The sequence below is a fragment of the Lissotriton helveticus genome, chromosome 10, assembly GCF_964261635.1.
Source record: "Lissotriton helveticus chromosome 10, aLisHel1.1, whole genome shotgun sequence".
NCBI classification, from domain to species: Eukaryota; Metazoa; Chordata; class Amphibia; order Caudata; family Salamandridae; genus Lissotriton; species Lissotriton helveticus.
In genome coordinates, this window is record NC_136071.1 from 68,934,343 (window position 1) to 68,954,355 (window position 20,013).

At 43.1% G+C, this 20,013-nt stretch overlaps 1 protein-coding gene across 1 annotated transcript in view; it reads right to left on the reverse strand.

Annotated features, from left to right (window-relative positions):
• Window positions 1-20,013, reverse strand: part of LOC144785048 (metalloproteinase inhibitor 4-like) — a 106,158-nt gene that overhangs the window by 71,277 nt on the left and 14,868 nt on the right. Inside the window, exons 2-4 of the mRNA XM_078664166.1 lie at window positions 12,208-12,380; window positions 10,981-11,093; window positions 9,847-9,949 (exon numbers count right to left, since the gene is read on the reverse strand). Of these exons, the coding sequence (XP_078520292.1) occupies window positions 9,847-9,949; window positions 10,981-11,093; window positions 12,208-12,319 (328 nt within the window). The 5' untranslated portion in view covers window positions 12,320-12,380. The remainder of the gene's footprint in view (window positions 1-9,846; window positions 9,950-10,980; window positions 11,094-12,207; window positions 12,381-20,013) is intronic.

Here is a 20,013-nt window from a genome sequence, read left to right on the forward strand (position 1 = left end):
AGGTTTCTAATGCTACTTACAACTTTATAGAGGTTGTTTTTTTCAACCATTCTCTGACCCTGTTATATATTGGCCTCTATCTTTAATTGTGGATAATTACATCACTGTTTTGTTATCATAATGGAGGTGACCAATCCCCAAGTTCACCCTGTGGTTGAACTGGTGGGGGACTCTATCAAGTCATTTTTTGAGAAAGATTTAAGATTCTCTGTTAGAGAGGAGATGGACGCGGCACTTACGAAAAGGAAGAGGGACGCCCCTTCGGAGGGAATCTATTTTTCCTTGTATAAGGGGAATTCCCCAATTACCTCTAATGCTCATAAATGGGGGAACGTTTCCCAAAAGAGGCAGCATCTTGAGAAGGTGGAAACCATTGCTCATGGTAAACCTGAGTGCTACAATAGGTGATAGTGCTCTCGGCAGCAGCAAGGCCACCTTGAAGGGGCACTGGTAAAGGTTGTCCATAATAGCATGATGAGACACAGTGACCTTGATGGCACAAAAGAGTTGCAGACCTCTTCGAGAGCCTGGATGACAACTTGGACCAAGCATCAACCTCTACAGGGATATATTCAACCCTAATATGATAAAACTCCATTGAAGTGCAGAGTGGTGGCCCATGGACCACGGGGCAACATTTTTCAAACTATGGGTCAGAAAATCTTTGGATAAAGATACCCACAATTTGATGAGGGCTGAGTGCCCCAGGGCATCCACAGGAGAGAAGACTTGTACTACACCCAATTTATACCCTGAACTCATAACTTTCTTATTCAAATTTGGAAAGGACCCCAGGAAGGGGATTGCGATGTGCCTGAAGCAATGTCAGGACAAGGTCCTTGATATGCAGGGTCATTTGATTCACATACTTATTACTGCCGAAGAGGCCTGAGCAAGAACACCAGGGTCAGCGTGAACCTCTTGCATGTTAGGTAAGACAAATGCGGGTCTGAATAATTGAGAGGAGAAAAGCAGTCCTAATGAGAATGTACCTACCATTAGCGATTTGTCCAACAGAGAGGACATGGGGGACCCAAAGGAACTTCCCTTTGGGAGGCCTTTGCTAAATCTCTGGGGAAGTAGGTCTTCACCTTTACTGCCTTTTGCAAGACACAGACCAATATGAGACACGTATTCGTCCCAGGGTCTGTGTTTTGGAAGGGCTGACAGAAGGGGACTGACTGTCAACCATGGATTCCTAGGTCCCAATACTATTCCCAAGAGTCCAGAAACTATGGGAATTACAGAAGGGGGGCTACTGCTCCAATTCAAGCTTCTACACTCAGAGAGGAAGAAATTCAAGATCCAGTGGACGAAGATTAAGACCTCAAGGTGAACCTTATACACCACAGCTGGTTCTTCCCATTTAAAAGTTGGGGAAAGATTGAGGTTATTCACTCTTTCTGGGGGAACACCTGTACAACACAAACAGCCAAGGGAGTTGGCCTTGGATGCAGAAAAGAGGGAACTGATAGACACAGAGATTGCCCAGATGTTAGAAAAAGGGGTTTTGCCTCAAGTAGGAGAGTCGGAGGAGGTGGAAGGTTTTGTGAGTACAGTTTTTCTCACAAAGAGAACAAAGGTTAGTGCCCTGTGATAAATTTAAAGGAGGTAAAAAAGTTCCTGGTTACAGACATTTCAAAATGGAAGGAATCCATCTGTTTAGCGACATCATCCAGGAAAAAATGTGTTAGTAAAAGTAGATTGAAAAGACCCATACTTCAAGATACCTATGGCAAAGGAGAGTCAGAGGTTTTTACAATTGAGGTGGAGAGGTGCCCTATACCAGTGCCTTTGCGTACTCTTTGGTCTGTCCTCAGCTCTTTGGTGTTTCAGCAAGGTGATGCGTCCAGTAGTAGCCTTCCTGAGAGAGAGGCCAAACTAATAATTTATTTGGAAGATATTTTGCTAATGTCCCAAGACAAGTAAGCATTGTTGGAACATCTGGCTTGGACAAGCGATCTCCTAGACAGTTTGGGATTTATAATAAATGTAGAAAAGTCTGTTATGCTCCCAACACAGAACATATCATTCTTATGGTTTCAGGTGGATACTATATTATTGCAACAGATTCTTCTGCAGAAGAAGGTGCCAAAGATAAGGCAGGAGATAAGGGAGGTCCTGGCAAGGGATACAATCACCCTGACAAACCTAGAAAGAGTCTTCAGACTACTGTGGTCTTCCAATTATGAAATGTCCCCAGAGCCCTTGTATTACAGAGCTTTTCACAGGCTTATGACCTTGGGTCTGCGAAAGGTTTATGGTATGGAGACGCAATTTCCTTGTAAGTGGATGCACAAGAGGATCTGGAATAGTGGTTGAAAATGGTAAAGCTATCTTTGGAAATTACCCCACTTTTTTCTATAATCGGATGCCAGCAATTTTCAGGTTATTGACTTCATGGCCAGGTAATAATTAGATTTCACTTAGACAGATCTCTTTGAAGTTAGCAACTTTACTTTGCCTAATATTCTTTAGAAGAGTTTCTGATGTTAAGGCATTGTACATTTTGAATAGATTGTATTCCTCTGAAGGGGTATGTTATGACATTTGGAAAAGGTCTAGAACAATGACTGAGACAATTTTGTAGCCCTATTTTCATGAGTGTGAGAAGCTATGCATGTTGAAATGTATGAGATCATATGGGAGAAATGTTGCTGAAGTTTAGGGCAGATGGAGAGGAACAGTTATTACTGTCTTATGTCAAACCTGATAAAGCGGTCTAGAAAGCTAGGTAAGCAGGTATAAATCCTTTTAGATTTGCTGCTTATTCTTCAAGCGGTGCAATGGCTAGCAAGGTTTTCTGGGTTGGCAGATCGCTAACATAAATTTTAAAAACAGCTGATAGGTCTAATTTGAATACTTTCACCAAATGGTATCAGGGCCTGTGGAGCATGTGAGTTGTGTGGAGCTGGATGGCTTTAATGGTAGCCTCCGGTCTTGTAATGAAATGGTGATTCTCATAACATGCAAAGAGAATCTTGATTTCATTAAAGACAACAAAGAACATTATTCCACCTTCCCCCTCCTATGAGAAGAAGAAAGGAAAAGAAAAAAATATATGTAATAAATAAAATTAATAAATAATATTAGTTACGTTTATTCATATGATTATAACGGTTAATGTTAAATCTTGAAGCAATTGTGGGTTAATATTTGCTGACAACTTTTAATAATGTTTGGCAGACGATGAAGATTTTATCCTGTCTCATCTCAGCTTAAAGAGTATGTTGACTTCCTGCCTGCCTTGGATATACATATTGTCTGGACATCCTAATGCTTAATGATGTATTCGTTGTTCTTTAAAGTGCTGAGTGTTTGGGCAGCAATAAAAGGTTATTGCATAATGTTAGCCTCTGTTCTCTTTAATAAAAAAAAGATTCTCTTTGCATGTTAATTGGAAAGTCGCCATTATTGGTGGTGGGTGTTGGGAGGCGCTTTGAAATATATTGACTAACAGTTTGTGGCCAGTGAAGACTTTGAAGCTTCAGTGGTAGAGGTATAGATGGAAATGATGGCACTCCTACTTTATTGCCAGAGCTTTCGTTTCAATCCGAGAGTCATAGCCCAACTTGAAAAAGCTGCTCAGGCCTGCATGTTGTACCTGTGTCTGCTCGAAGCCTTACCAGCGTCAACCACCAGTTCAGTCTTAATCTGTAGGTTATAATAAGCTATTGAGGTGTCTTTAACACTTCCTTCACCTTTTTGAACACATCCTCATGTCATGGGTAGATTCCCACTCCAACTTGGACTGGCCGTTTTTGAGGTGTTAGAGGTGCTCATTTAGGGTCCCCAGGTTCAGATTAATATGGTCTCAATAATTAGCCATCACTAAAAAGATTCTAACTTCTTTTGCTTACTCAGGAGCCAGAGTGTTCCAGATAGCGTCTGTTTTTTATTTTACGGGGGGGTCCCTCCTTCAAAGAATAGGTATCCCCAAAAATTATTTTCATTTTTCATGGTGTAGTGTAAGACTATGATCCAAAAGTCTCTTCAGGGTTGTGATCAAATGATGGTGATGTTCTTTGACTGTTTTTTAGTACAGGAAAATGATGTAACTTATGTTGGGAATGCCATTCAGCCCTGACAGCATAACCCTCAAGGGAGTCTTAAAATATTCAGCTGCAGTTCACTCTTTTATATCTCCTGAGCCATAAGTGCATTAAAAAGGGGGTTACTTTTTTGTCTAATATTGACTAGTGATAATAGGCACAAAGGTCCATTTTGGAGCTTCACCCAACTTTGATGAGATCTATTATCACTTCATTCATGGAGGGCATGGTGTGCCACTCATGCTTGATGGCTCGATTTTGGAAGCTCATTTGAAAGCAAAGGTGCTCTGTATCCGATGCAACAGTGTGCGGTCTATCGCCATCGGGAGCACCCATGGGATTGAACATATCACCTTCTCAATGACATACATTGCTTTCAACATTTCTAATGTCTCCAGTGCTACAGGGCGAAGGAAAGATTTTTCTGTTGTATTCCTGTAAAGACAAACTGTACATTGTTTTAGAGAGCCCAAACATTGTAAAGGATGTTCTAATCCCTTGAGGATGTTCTCAACCTGCAGTCAATGATACCCAGGTCAGATGTATTTGATGTTTTTTTGTTAGGATGGGGAGAGAGTTCCTTCTTGTCCTGGAGTTGAGGAGTATGGTTCGGGGTAGGTAGGTTAAGAATTCCAATGATGTGTTATGCAAAAGGGGAAAAGATAAGTAATCTAACATGTTGTACAAATTTATTAGTTTGAATGTGTGGGAATCAACAACATGACAAAGCGCTATAAAGTTCATGCATATCAAAAAAGATGGCGGGCCAGTTGTATGCCACAGCATACTCTGCTTTTGCTAGGTGGGGTATGATATGGGTTTGGCAAGGTGTGCCTTTTCAGAAAACAGGTGAATTAACTGATCCAGAAGGAAGGTATGTAGTGGTGTTGGGGCGCTTGGCTGGACGAGACTCGACTATAGTGGGGGTCAATGCTCTTAACTTGCATCAGGATTCTTCAGCAGCTTTTGGATGCCAGGAAGCAGGAAGAGCAGGTAGCGGTAGATATAATGAAATTGCGTAGTTTTGACTATAGAGAGTCTATCAAAAGGATGCATGTGGAATGTGACAAGGCGGGTACTTTGCTGGCTTGGCTCACAAACCCTAAGTGTAGGGGGGGACAGATATTGGAAATAGATTCTGAGGAGGGTACACATGTCTATACGCAGGAATCATCAATATAAGATTTAGTAAATTCTATACAGTTTTATATGCTATGCCATTGGAGCTTCCTCCATGCTTTAATATTGGCACTTTAGAGCCAGTAGAATTGCCTAAGAATACAATGGAGGAGAAAAAAAACATGGGTGTGGAGGAAACCATTCAAGAGGTAAAGGCTGCCATAACGCATATGGCAGGAGGGACAGTTCTCGGAATGGTTGGGTTCCCTGTGGAATTGTATTTGACATGTATGGAAGAATTGACAACAAGACTAGTTAATCTATACTTTGCAGCCTGTGAGGGAGGCAATTGCCCCAGACAACTGCAGAAGCAATATTGATCCCATTGTTATAGCCAGGAAGGGCCTCTGAGGATGTACGGGCTTATCACCCACTTTCTATGCTAAATCTGGATTATAAGATATTGAGTACAATATTGGCAATGTGCCTATCTCCATTAATGTTCATGTTAATATATACAGACCAGTCTGGGTTTATTCCAGGATGAAATACGCCTCATAATATTAGAAGGGAATTGCCAATTTGGGAAGGAATATGGCTCATAATATTAGGAGGGTACTGGCGATCATGGGATCTGATTTTGCAGAGAAGAAAAAAGGAGTTATTGCTGCAATTAACATTGAAAAGGGATTTGATCATTTACATTGGGATTACCTTTATGAAGTGCTCAGTAAAATGGGATTGGGAAACCAATGTATTGCATGGGTTAGGCTTCTGTATGCAGCAGCTACTGCATGTGTAATAATGGGTAGGCATGTTTCGGAAAAATATGCAGTGAGAAGAAGGGCTCAACAAGAGTGCCCACTCTCGCCATTATTATTTGCATTTGCTATGGAGCCAATTGCTAGTTGGGTGAGGACAGGAGGGGTTACAGGGGACTGGAGGTGAGGGATTCTTCACCGGTTTCGTTTGTTCCGCCGCAACCGCCAAGACTGCTGTCGCGAATGCCGCGACCGGGGAAGACAATTACCTTGTGCCCCGCGACAAAATAAAACAAGTGTGGCCACCGTTAGTAGGGGGTTGCCAAATGTGACACGCTGGGCCATGCTGAGGCGCCCAACTAGGTTTAGGTGTGGCCTGCAGCAGGGCCAAACGGTCCCCGTTTGTTTTCCTCTTGCTCTTGCTCTCTCCAGGGACCTGGAGAGTTCCCTACAATGACTCCAGACAAAGTTTTCAGGCACAAGGGCGCGAGAAATAGGTCTGGTCCATAGCAACTGGAGAGAGTAGGTGGAGGTTCGAGTCCAAATGGTGAGTCCAGCCTGATAATCCCTAGCTAAGAGTGGCCCATAAGCCCATAATTGTGACGCAGCTTCACATAAAGTATTGATGGGGCAGAGGCAGAGATATTCATCCACTCATTGTCTTGGACCTTTCACTTAACATTCAACAGGCAACTCCATTTAACAAGCAACTCACAAGCAACTAGCAATATTTGTGGGTCCCAGATTGAGGGGTGTCTACCGGGGGGTGAATTGAGGACAAGCAGCAGTGTTGTGTAGGCGAAGCGCAGCCACTGCCTACTTAGCTCAGCTCAGCTTAGCCGCAGTCACAGACATTAGTGGGATTCAAGAAATGAAGGGGGTCAGACTAGCTGGGAAAAGTGATATAAAACCCCCTACACCCCTTTACCTGGCCTATTCACCACTTTGCTTAAGCTGTCTACCTTCTCACCACCTTCTCGCTCCCACCCGGCAGAGGGTTAACAAGCATCGCTTTGGCTCATGCAGAGACTACCCTTACCAACTGAGGTCTAAATAAGATCAATTAATCAAAACACCAATTAAAATGTCAAGTAGCACTTACTAAGGAGCAACCCTATTAACAAATATCAGAAAGTAAATTAGACTGAGTGTCAAGATTGAGGTTTGCTACTTGATTAGCCCAACAAGACAGTTGAGTACTACACCATGAGATCGGGGAGGATTAGGAAGCAATTGGCACAAAAAAGTCCCAGGTCAAAGCAAGTGCCAAAAGGCGAAACAAATCACCGTGCAAGAACATCAAATCCTCCGCAATTTCCCAGTGCAACATTGAGATAACATAACATAACATGTGTATTTGGAAAGCGCACGTTCACCACTATGGGTATCTTGGTACTGAGTACAGATGTTTGTTGTTACCCGACTCAATGGTACTCATTTTATCAACCTCAGTTGGATGAAAGACTGAATGGACCTGCCGGGATTTGAACCTGTGACCATGAGGTTGAACACAGTCCCTTGCAGTAGACGCATTAGACACATTAGTCCACTGAGCCACCAGACCCGGATCCCCCATACCTTCAGTTTTTTAACCAAATAACCCCAGCAGAAAATGTACATTTCTGAAAGATCCAACAAGGACATCTACGCCAGGCAGCCAAAATAGTAGGTCTCCCCAAACCATTAACACCGGAAAAGTATACCATTTCTATGGAGGAAGTAGTAATGCACAGTGCATCCAGTAAAGGAACCAAAAAGCACTACTAATCCAAAGATGACACAAATGAACCCCATGCAGGTGGATGTAAAAACAAATTGCTCACAACAAGATAACAGCTTATGCCCAAGTCCATATCAACAGCGTAGTGCACTACAACAGCAACCCAGAAGGCAATTAACACCATAGAAAACCCACAGGACTCTTGGCTAGATTCACTCTCAATTACAAACAATACAGATTTAGTCCAGGCAATGGAAACCATTACAGAGCTCCCTGACTCTACTCAAGCTATTAATCAGTTTACAAGCCAAATGGAAACTCGTCAGCAAACACTAATTGAAATATCGAGCTCCTCAGAATGCCTAGGCAGCGAAGACATCAAGCCAGTAAATAAAATTCATGATGAACATCAAACCAAATTAATTCCAGTGCATAGCAGTGAAAAGTTAACAAATAGTAGTAATCACAGGAAACCAAACCAGTTTATTTATTTATTTATGAAATTTGTAAAGCGCGCAAATGCCCAGGGGTGTCTCGGCACTGCGGACTTGACAGAAAGATGAGGAAATTACTGAGTACACAGCCAGGTCTTTATTTTTCTTCTGATTGCCATCAGAGTTTGGCATGATCTGATCTCCCGCGGGAGAGAATTCCATAATTTAGCCGCTGAGACCACAAAATGTCGGTCGCCCCAAGAGGCAGTTTTAGTCCATGGCACTGACAGAAAGTATGCATTGGAGGATCGGAGTGGCCTATTAGGGGCGTGGATGGCTGGGGAATTTAATAGGAACTGTGGACCTGACTTTTGAGAGGCTTTATAAGCAATGCACAGTGCCTTAAATTGTATTCAGTTACGCACAGAGAGCCAGTGGTACCTTTTAATTATATGCGCAATGGGTCCAAATTTGGGGGGTCCTGAGAGCATTCTGGCTGCTGCATTCTGCACAGATTGTATTTTTGAATGACCCTTTGTTGTGCATGGGCAAAGAGTTCGTTACAATAGTCCAAAGAGGACATCACCAATGCGGCAACCAGAGTTTTTCCTGAATTGGAAGGAAGGTTTGGAAGGATTTTTTTGATTATTCTGAGTTTATAAAAGGACCAGATGCGATTGCGTTTGCGTGAGGTGCAAAGGTCAATTTGTCATCAAAGATAACTCCCAGGTTCTTGACCTTAGAAACGGAGTTTGGTGGAGGGCCAAGATCAGACAGCCACCAGGTACTAGACCAGGTGGGAGAGAGCTTACCAAAAATCATGATCTCAGTTTTATCGGAGTTAAGTTTAAGGCTATTGCTGGTCATCCAACTACTGATTGCCAACTACTACTACAACTACTGATCCTCCGTGGAGTACTAGCGGTTGCGGTTATTCATAAATTGTGCCACAAGTGGTCTAAACCCCGAGTAATTAATTTGTGTTTTTATTTTTGTCACTGGGTGTGTCTTTTTTTTAAAAAAAATCAAGTTTTAGTTGGGATCAACACTTACCCAACATCTCCCAGTTCCGGTGAGAACCTTTAATTGAAGGGGTTGAAACATCATTGACATAATATATCAACACACAAGGTACAAAATGGCCTAGTTTGTGTAACAGCCAGAGACACACTAGGCCTATGGACGTGAATACATCAAGAGTTGCTTGTTGTTGAAATACAAAGTTTGATTTTGACACTGTTTTCATTCTGCACATTGATTTTTGAAGGTTTTGTTCTCTTGGGACACATTGCACTTTAATTATTTTATGCTGTTGTCGAGTTACATTTCTTAACTGGAATTTTCCCCTGAGTGTTGGGGAATCAGTGGTGGAACATGTCTTAATTAGACAAAGTTGATATTAGTTGTAATAATATTGTTGGTACACAAGTGATTATTGGTGGTCATGAACATTCATCTCAAGAAATCAGAAGTTGAAACTACGGTAGAATTGTGGGCATTTTAAATTAATCTTAAAATGAACTAGTTATCTATTGTCCTTTATGTGATTCTTGTTTCTTCAGGTTTTTTGTGTCATTGTTTTGGGAAAGTGTAAAATGGAGAGATGTGTGGGTAATGGCTGAAGAAATATAATCTGGGCTTGGAACTACATTTACGTAGTTTAGCTGAAATGTTGACCCACGTTTAGCGAAAAAAGGTGACCCATGTTGGAGCCATGTAGTGGAATCCCACACTGCTGTAATCTATCTATTCAGGCTTACCTGTGATCAGGTACTCGGTATTGAAGGAAGGCATTTGAATGGTACAGATCTGACTGTCTGTTGTGAATTGCATGTTGCGAATCTCTTCACCACCTTTGAATACCTGTCAGAGGACATAACAAATTATTCAGGATTTTCACGTAAACTTCCTCACTAGCACCAGTTCTCCCTTGATTGGCTCTGCAAAATAAAGCATAAACACAACCAACAGTGCCAGGCAAATCTGCTCAGAAGTCAGAATAGACTGTGGTCTACGTTAGTAAATACTGCATGTTTTGTAGTTTTCGTTTAGAATTACATTTCCTTATTATCACACAGTCTGCTAAATCTGAGCTCAAGCTAGCTGTAGCAGAGATATAGTAAACAACAATATACAACCTGGTCCGTGAGCAAATACCCCAACTTAGGTTTTAACAAGATTTCAAAAAATCCCCTATCACTGTCAAAGAGACCAGTATTCTTTAGCTGGGATATACTTCACGACTGAGACCATAGTTTTACTGCAATATTAATTTGAAAAAACATAATTTATGAGTTTACAAAAAAAACTATTTTTGATATGCCATAAAATGTTTCATATTTTTGCTAAAAGCATATCAAAATAAGCACTTGCAAGAAAAAATATTGCAAAGTAATTTATTTATTTATTTGTATAATCCATTTATTTTAACCATTTATTGTAAAAATAAAAAATAAACTCTCCTCCCTGATAGACGAATTGCACCTCCTAGTTTGACTGATAGGCCTTAGAAACGGTAGGCCTCAGTCATGGCAGATCTCAGAAATGGAGTTTCTGAAATGAGGGTGTACCTGATGGGGTTGGCCCTTTAGTGTAGCCCAGTCATTCGGACACTCTCTTCCCTGCCTTGCTAACAGGAATAGCCAATTACTGTAGTTTTGGTTACTTCTTTAATCTAAAATATAGCTGGGCTTGCAGTACAGAGAGGCGCAAAGTTCCTCACTGTGATGCAATAGTGATGCAGCACTCTACTGGTCCGTCCATGTTCCAAAAAATAACCAATACTATAATTTATAGGAAAATTCCTGTAGCACAAATTTATGGCATTCACATCCTTCCCTAACTTTACCTCCTTCCAATGTCTGATGGCAAATTTTATTGCAGAAAATCATTACCTCCAAGACATCAACTTTACAACGTATGAGCAGGTCCTGGTCATTCGGAATCTCACCGTTGGAGTAATCTACTGGTGGAGGTTTGGTGCAGCTCCGAAACGTCCCTTTAATAACTGTCAAATGAACAGAGGGAATCAGCAGCAAATGGCAATGGCAGGCAATTCATTGATGACCTCACTTAAATGAATATTCAAAACAATACTAGGAACTGAAGCATGGTCTGATGTTATATCATTTATTTCAGATCCCCTCAGTAACTGTGTCAGGCACTGAGTTACCCTTTAGCCGTAAAACATGAGTGACAAAGGCATTAAAATGGGAAAGTGCTCTTGTGACTACAATAGGCCAATGGAAAAGCAACGTCAGCATTATTTCTATGCTCCTGACATGTCTAAGGTTTAGTCGTGTTGAGTCATGTCCTGCCTATGTCATTACTTGACACATCAACAGCTGAAGACATGGAGCCTGCTTTGGAGTCTGGCAGCCTAGTTTAGTTTCCTAGCCCAGTGTGCTTAGCTGATACCCAGATTTCATCATGTTACCCCTCTTCTTCAATCCCTTCACTGGCTCCCTATCAAAGAGCGGGCCCTTTTTAAACTGGGGTGCACAACTTTTCAGGCCTTGGCGGGGACTGCCCCTGACTTTATATCCTCCGCCATTAGTGCCTACCGCCCCAGCAGAGAACTTCGTTCTTCCACCAAATTTTTGCTCTTTGTTCCCCGCTTTAAGAAAAAGAAAGCTGGGGGCATGAAATTCAGGGTTCTTGCACCCACCCTTTGGAACTCTCTCCCTTTGCATATTAGATCCATCTCTACTTATTCTGAGTTCCGTAGAGCACTTAAGACTTTTCTTTTTTCCCGTGCTTTCCCATCCTAGTACCCTGCCCCCTCCTTTACACTCACCCCCTGGTCTAAGTGTCCTCTCAGCGCCATGAAGCCGTACGGTATAAGCGCGCTTTACAAATTTCTGTAAATTCAAATTCAAATACTCACGAGTCCACAGGGGACTCCAAGGAATGCACACCTTTGCCATTGATGGCGCCTTCCTTGTGAAGCAAACTCCTCAGCAAATGGGAGACAAGAACTTACTATCAACTGGTCTAGGGATACACAGGGTGTGAGTGGCTCATGACTCCTTACATCTGGTTGTTGTTCTTGCTGACTCAGGTCCTGGGCAATGAAATATGAAGATGAACATACCAACAACATGTACTTTAGACAAACTCACCGACGCTTGAATGACAGAAGTCTCTCTGCAAGTGTATCACATCACAACTGCAGGCATCTGTAGGAGAGGGGGACAGAAGGAAGAGTAGAGCTGCTGCAAGCAACACCCACATCTTGCTACTTATGGTCTCTCTGTAGTTCGGGGCTGGAAAATTACTATTGCTATCGAAGAGTCTATAAAGAAACAGAAACAATACATTTTAAAGGACGGTGGTAATGTCTTGACTCTGCCTTTATGAGGAGAGGGAAATGCTTAGTGATTGGTCATGCAATTCTAACAGACATTACACTCACACACTCATTAAACCACGCTCCATTTACCAAGGCCACATTTGTGAGTAGAGAAAAATGTCAATTCCTCATGAAAGCAATTCCTCATCAAGGCAAGACACAACTCACCTCTTCTATGCATTCATTTTGTGAAGCACTCCACTGAACAGACTCAAAAACGTGTGCATTTGGTATTCTACAATTCTCTAAATACCTCAACAAATCCCTTTCGCTCTAATAAGGAGCGTACCGCTGCTGGAGCGCTGCGCGCGCATTTATGCGCTCTATAGCGATTTTTAAAACGAAGCCTGTTCTTTATTTGCTTTATCTTACTTTATTATTCCCTGTTTTTATCCCCTTACTCACACCATAATCGTTTTCTCACCGCCGCTTGAGCGGGTCCGGTTCTTGGGGTGGGCTGCCGGTTTTGGGCGCGTGTTGCTGCAGTTACTATCAGCTGCCTGCGCTTTAGTGCGCAGTAGCCAGCGAGGAACGCCTACTTAAAGCTTCCCCTAGCGTAGCGGGATCGCGTAGTGGGATCGCATAGCGGGCGCGCCTTCGCGTGGCCGGAGTCGTGCCAGAGTCCTGCCCGTCTGCGCCCGTCCGCGCTAAGGACGTGCGGGACGCTGCGGTTGCTGGGCTGCGACAAGTATTTCATCTTTCTGCGTCGCAATGCTGACATACTCCAGAGAGAGCCTATATTCCATCGGTCAGGTGAGCCATAGATGTAATCTTCCGCCTGTCCATCCGCTCTGCGGTCCTTACGCTGCCCATGCAATGGTTGGGTACTTGACCTTCCGGGCTCCATCCCCCGGAAAAACTGTTCAGATGTTCACCGCATTAGGGGTTCTCTTTCCTCTCTGCGGATCCTAAATCTAAATGTTAGATCTGCATTGAAACATCACCAGAACATCTACGATCTTATTGAGGATGAAGCCCCCGATATTTTTGCCATCACTGAAACCTGGCTCCAGGAAGCGGACGCTGCTATTTTCAATCTTGCATGCCCCCCTGGCTATTCTATGTTCACCTTGAATAGATCCTCTAGAGGTGGGGGTATATCTCTTATAGTCAGGTCTAGTTTTTCCTGTGTGTGGAGTGCCCTTAATATTGCCGGGTGTGAAAGTGCTTCCTTTAAGGTCTCTGTGAGCCCTAAGTTTACACTCTCCGGGATGGTTGTGTATCGTCCGCCGGGTAGCGATGTGGTGTTCAGAAATGCTTTCCCCGACACTGTTGGCACTTTGGTCACTGACTGTGCCAACTTTTCCATCATGGGTGATCTGAACCTTCATTTCAACACCCCTTCTAATCTGACGGTACGCAGCATTTCCTCAGACTTAGAGGCCTTTCAACTCTCCCAGCTGGTTTCTCAGTCTACCCATATTGGGGGACATATTCTTGACCCCTTCTTCACCAATCTGCCGGAGACTAAAATTACATCTATTTCTCCGGTAGAGTGGACTGACCATTTCCTGGTGTCTATTCTTTGTCCTATATCGGTTACTCCCTCTACCTCTTCAGCAAGACGAGTACCTAGGAGGTCTTGGAACAAACTCAGGCTAGAAGACTTCCATCGTCTTCTGTTAGAGGAGCCGCTGGGTCCATTGAATGGCGTAGAAGAGGGATATGACCTCTTCTGCTCTTGGCTTACTAGGGCTCTGGACAATCTGATACCTATCGTAGCGACTAAAATCAATACTAGAGAGTCGAGTATCTGGTACGATGGTGCCTTACGTGCCCTGAAGGAAGCCTGTAGACGGGCGGAGAGGGCATGGCGGAAGACGTATGGGGCTGATTTAAAAGCTGCATACACCACGTCCGTCAAGCTCTATCATCGGGCTATTTGTCGAGCTCGAGCAGCATTTTATGCCGCAGAATTTTGAAACAGCACTAACCCGTCGAAGGCCATTTTCAAGGCCGTGAAAGATCTCATGGCGAAGCGGACTACCTCTATGACCGTGAGCTCCATCTCCCACTGCGAATCCCTTGCTTCTTATTTCTCGGGAAAAGTCCAAGCAATTTATCGGACATTCCCTAGCATAGGGATCGGTCTGGGAAGTTCCGACGGGACACCTCATCAAATCACCCTGTTCTCATTCCCTCCCCTCACCTCGGATGGATTTGACAAACTTGCGTTGCAAGTTAAATCTGGATCTCCATCTGATCCAGTAAGACCTGCTCTCTTTCGAGATCAGACCTTTATGGGGCGCTCTGCCGTGCATGCCCTTGTCAACCTCTCCCTGGAGTCGGGTGTAGTTCCAACCAAGTGGAAGCAGGCGGTGGTGTCCCCAATCATCAAAAAACCTTCCTTGGACCCGTCTAAGCCTGAAAGTTACAGTCCCATCTCGTTGCTACCCTGGCCGGCAAAGATTTCAGAGGCCCATGTCAATCTGGCCCTGTCAGAACATCTGGCCCGGACCAACGCCCTCGACCCCACACAAAATGGCTTCCGTGCTGGACACAGCACGGAGACCGCTCTTCTTGTGATGGCGGAACATCTCCGTGCGAGGTTGGATGCTGGTCAAACGGCGGCGCTGATATTGTTAGATCTCAGCGCCGCCTTCGACACGGTATCCCACAGCATCCTCCTGCATCGGCTCGAGGAGATTGGTATTGGTGGCCAGGTGTTGCAATGGTTCCGCTCCTTCCTCGACAATCGTTCCTTCTGTGTTTCCATCCCTCCCTTCAAGTCCAACTTCCAGCCTTTGGCCATGGGGGTTCCGCAGGGGTCCTCGCTGAGTCCCACGCTGTTTAACCTTTATGTGAGACCGCTGGCTGATGTCGCCAGGCAGTGGGGCCTTACTCTGGTCTCATATGCCGACGACACACAGCTGGCGGTCACTCTCAGCGGGGACGCGAAACAAGATGCCCCCAGGTTTCAGGCTGGACTGAAGGCGGTGGCAAGCTGGTTGACAGGAAATTGTCTCCAGCTCAATGCCACTAAAACGGAGGTAATGATTGTCGGAAGGGGAGTGGAGCTGTGGGGTGACCAATGGTGGCTTCCAGAGCTGGGACCTACCCCGACCCCGGTGTCGGAGGTGAAAAATCTGGGGGTTTGGCTGGATGCGGGCCTTACCTTTGTAGGACATACCAAAAAAACAGCAGCCTGTTGTTTTGGTCTGCTGAGAGGCTTAAGACCAGTACCTAAATTTTTTGATGCCCCAACCAGACAGCTGGTGATCCAGGCAACTATCATCTCTCGCCTGGATTACGCTAGCTCTCTTCTGGTCGGGGCCAACCAGGCTGAGTTAACTCGCCTGCAACGGGTTCAAAATGCTGCGGCTAGAGCGAATGTCGGCCTGCCCAGATTTTGCCCGGTGGCGAGTGTCCTTCGCTCCCTACATTGGCTTCCAGTGAGGAAGCGCATCCTCTTTAAGGTCCTTTGTTTGACCTTTAAGATCTTGAGAGGTATAGGCCCTGAAATCTTGTCAAGCTGTCTTTCTTTCTATGTCCCCACTCGCACCCTCCGCTCTCAGGGCCAGGCCCTTGCTGTAGTCCCGAGATTCAGACTCAGCCGCATGGGGGGTCGCTCCTTCAGCGTAAAAGCTGCACTAACCTGGAATTCTCTCCCGGTTGAAATCTGCTTGTTAGAGGACCTTATGACCTTCCGGAGAGCAATAAAAACTTTTTTGTTTTAGCTGCCCCCACTATGTCTTATCTTTTCCTGTTGTGTTATGTTCCTCCTTGTCTATGCGCCGGGACGCTCCTTGGCTGGAGTAGCTGTGCGCACAATAAATTATAATAACATAACATAATACCAAAACATACTGTATCAAATGCTTTACTTACCTGAATTGCTCTATTTCTCTACATACACATCCACACTCATTTTCTTCCACCTGAAATGCAGGTCTTCTGGGCTTACAATTCACGCGGACCTTTACAAGCATTTTTTTACCCCAATGTATCCCACTTACAATATCTAAAACTGCAGCAAGCAACTTAAAATCAAATCAAATAATGGCAACTTAACTTTATATATCCAGCTGATTGCAGCCATCTACTAACTGCTCCCTGTTCTGTAACCCAACAGATCTTGTCTCCACAAGCCAGCACACCTGACCATCAAAATTTTAAATGGGACAGTGGGAGGGCAGATTGAGACCTTGCCCGTCGGTGAAAGAACACTCAGCAGTAAGTGGGTCTTAATGACAGTATTGCACCACCCACTGGCATAAAAGACTAAGCATCTTCTTTTCTCACTCCCCAGTGTGCCCCCAAAGATAGAGGGTGGGGGGCTGTTTTCCTCTTGCCTACTAATCCTTTTGAGTTTATTCGGTCAAGTATGAGATAAGGGGTTTCTTCCTATTACTCTTTTGGGCTGGGAATGCAACAGAAAAAGGATGGAAAATTGATTGACAGGGAAAAAAGAAAACTCCTTCCTATTATACAAACTGTTAACAAATTGTAGTGTTATCTTCTATGCATTCCTAACTTTTAGCTTGATTCGAATTTCTGTCAGGGCAGAATGTTTATCATGTGTTTGATGCTATTGATATATAGCCACACAGTAATTCCACATTATACAACCTAGACAATCAAATGAGTGCTATTGGTAGACTCAAGGTAAGGTTTAGGTAAGAGAGACAAAAGAGACACTGAACTCCAACACATTGATTTGTCAACTCTCGTGGGCAATGTGGTCTGCAAGATGTAGTAGGTTTTTCTTAAGATATATTCTTGTACTTTGAAGTGGAAATTGTGAATCTTGAAACACAAGTTTCTTCAATAAGCATTCACCGTGGAAGATGAGGTACAGTTTTCACTAGACTTGCGTGCCACTTATGAATACATTCATGACTTAGGAATCTTTCCTGCTTCATCACAATTAACTTTAAGCAATAAACAATAATCCTACAAGTTACATGTTTAAATTGTATAAAGCTTGTTTTCACAATACAACTCAACTTTGAGACTTCTTCTTTATATTCCATGGTCCTTCAAATAGTTCCAATGAGAACCAACATTTCTGTACAAAGGAAATCCTACATCTGCACTGCAGGGTTCTGGCTGCAGCAGCACAGTATCAAGATTGACTAGCCAAGACACCATGGTCCATGAGGAAAGTTATATTAAAAAAAGCAAGAAGACTACTGCATCTTCAAACTATGTTGGATTCATAGCCTGCTGGGAAATATAATTCATCATTTGAGGGCTGTCACATAGTGCGTTCTCCAGGGATATGAAGCCACTCTCCAGACAGTGTGGACACTCTACGAGGACTACTAGCCTGAGATAGATTTCCCGCAAGAAAGTCTGAAGTATTACTCCACCATGCTTGCCAAAATTTAGATGGTAAAACATGTCTCCAAACTTCCTTCTTGGTAGCACTGATGTCAGCAAACCCAGTTCAAGTGGTGAATACAACAACATCTTGCGAAAGTGACATATTCTTGCATGCTTTCTACAGAATCATTGCGATAACTATATTACCTCTTGCAACCCCTGAGAACTGTTTAGCATCCATTGTAAGTTAAGCCAATTAAACTAAGTGGTGTGTTAAATACAAGCTTGCCTTTAGGTTTTGGTAAAGTTAATAGTTGGTTGATTGCTCCTGTTACAGTTATTTTTATTGTATTAACATGATCCATCCTCAAATGGGTAATAAATGTTGCTTAGAAAAAGTAATCTGCTGCATCATTGGATCAAAGGTCAGGTGATCACTTTCTATGATGTCATGTGGTCATGCTTTGTTGTTTCTGCTATTTCAAGTTAATAGTGGAATGCTGGGACCGGGTAATATATTCTCAAATATAGTACCTGGGGCCTCATTTATGAGAAATGACGCATCACTGATTGAAAGCAGCGATGCGTCACTTCTCAGTGCGCACTCCTTGCGACATTTCTGATGCGTCATATTTAATGCAGGACGCATCATGTCGCAAGGAGTTACAGATACGTCAGAATTTCTGACGTATCTGTAAGCGCATAAGTGACGCATTGCTGGAGTGTGTCACAAAAGTGACGCAACACCAGCAATGCGTCCTTTCACATGGAGCAAGTCCGATGTGAAAGGGCCTACGTCAGTGTTACGCCTGCTGTGAGGCAGGCGCAAGGTTTTGACGCAACGGCGTCCTAAAAGTGACGCAGTGAAATCTCATAGATTTCCCTGCGTCCCTTCTACGACCCTTCCTTGCGTCAATACGCCCCACTTGCATACATTATACCTGGCGCAGGTATAATGTGGCGCAGGGGTTTACAAAGTGACGCATCTACCTAGATGCGTCACTTTGTAAATATGGCGCAACAAGGCGCATTTTTTAATCCACTGGTGCGTCACAAAAAGTGACGCACCGGCGGCGTAAAAGTGACACACAGCCTCATAAATGAGGCCCCTGAAGTCTGTACTTCCATACAACCTCTTGTACCCAATATTGGAACACCAGTCCAAGTATTCAATGGACTGAGGAAGACTGCTTTTGAAGGTTGAGTTTTTGTAGTTATTGTTAGACACCTGTTCTGTTTTGCATTTATGTATTTAATTATTTAGGTATATGAGCAATAAAAATCATTACACAAAATTACATTCCTTAATTTACATTATAATTAATCTTGTCATGAATACTTGTCAAGTCTTTAAAAAAAATAAAGTGGTATATACTTACATTTTAGACCGTTTGCATTTGTACAGGTCTTGCACATACTTGACTCACTTCAATTCAATTCAATTCAATAAAACTTTATTCGATTTGAGAACAAATCTTAAAATGATATATAAAACAAAACATACATGAAATATCACTCACAGATGCAAATCAGTACATTAGAGCATGCATTTCGAGGTTGTCTAATGATTGCTCCAGCCCTGTTAGATCAGACATTGCGTGCCAATGAAACAAGAACCCTTCCTCTCTTCTTTAGTCGACCCTAGTTTTCCATAATTTAACAGCGACTCTCAGGAAATTAGCCACACAAATTAGGGTATATACATCAGAAGAAAGCTTTAAAAACAACAAGGCTACTCGCGTCTGTCTAAAACCAGCTCGATTTAATAAATCCTTTAAAAACTTTTTCCTAGGAAAAGCATAGTACGGGCAGAGAAGAACTAGGTGAAGTGTATCCGTGGAGACCTATTGTCGCAGCCACAGGGCCCTCTTTCTTCGATATTTTTAACAAAACCTGCAGGTACCGCTAGTAAGTGATGGAAAAAATCTAATCTAAAATGAGTAATTAAAAATCTATTGTGTGGGCTCGTCATTAAAGTTAAATAAGGTTCAATTCCCAGGGTTGTCTTTACTAGTCTAAGGGATCTCACTGTAGGTTTAGCAAGTTCAATAGACTCTCGATGTGGCATGGCAAACCTTAGATGCTTGACTCACTTAATTATTGTTTTCCTTTGCTCTTAATATAGTCCTAATATTTTAAAGGTCAAGAACTTTATGCGAATTGACCATTGCCTAATATTGTCCTAAAGATATAAAATCTTCCAATTCCATATTAAAATATGTTAAAAAACTAGTTGGAGTAATCCTTCAAAATGTGAGGTGTTATTATATTGAAATATGTTTCAGTTAATTTTTCTACCTTCTTGTTGCCC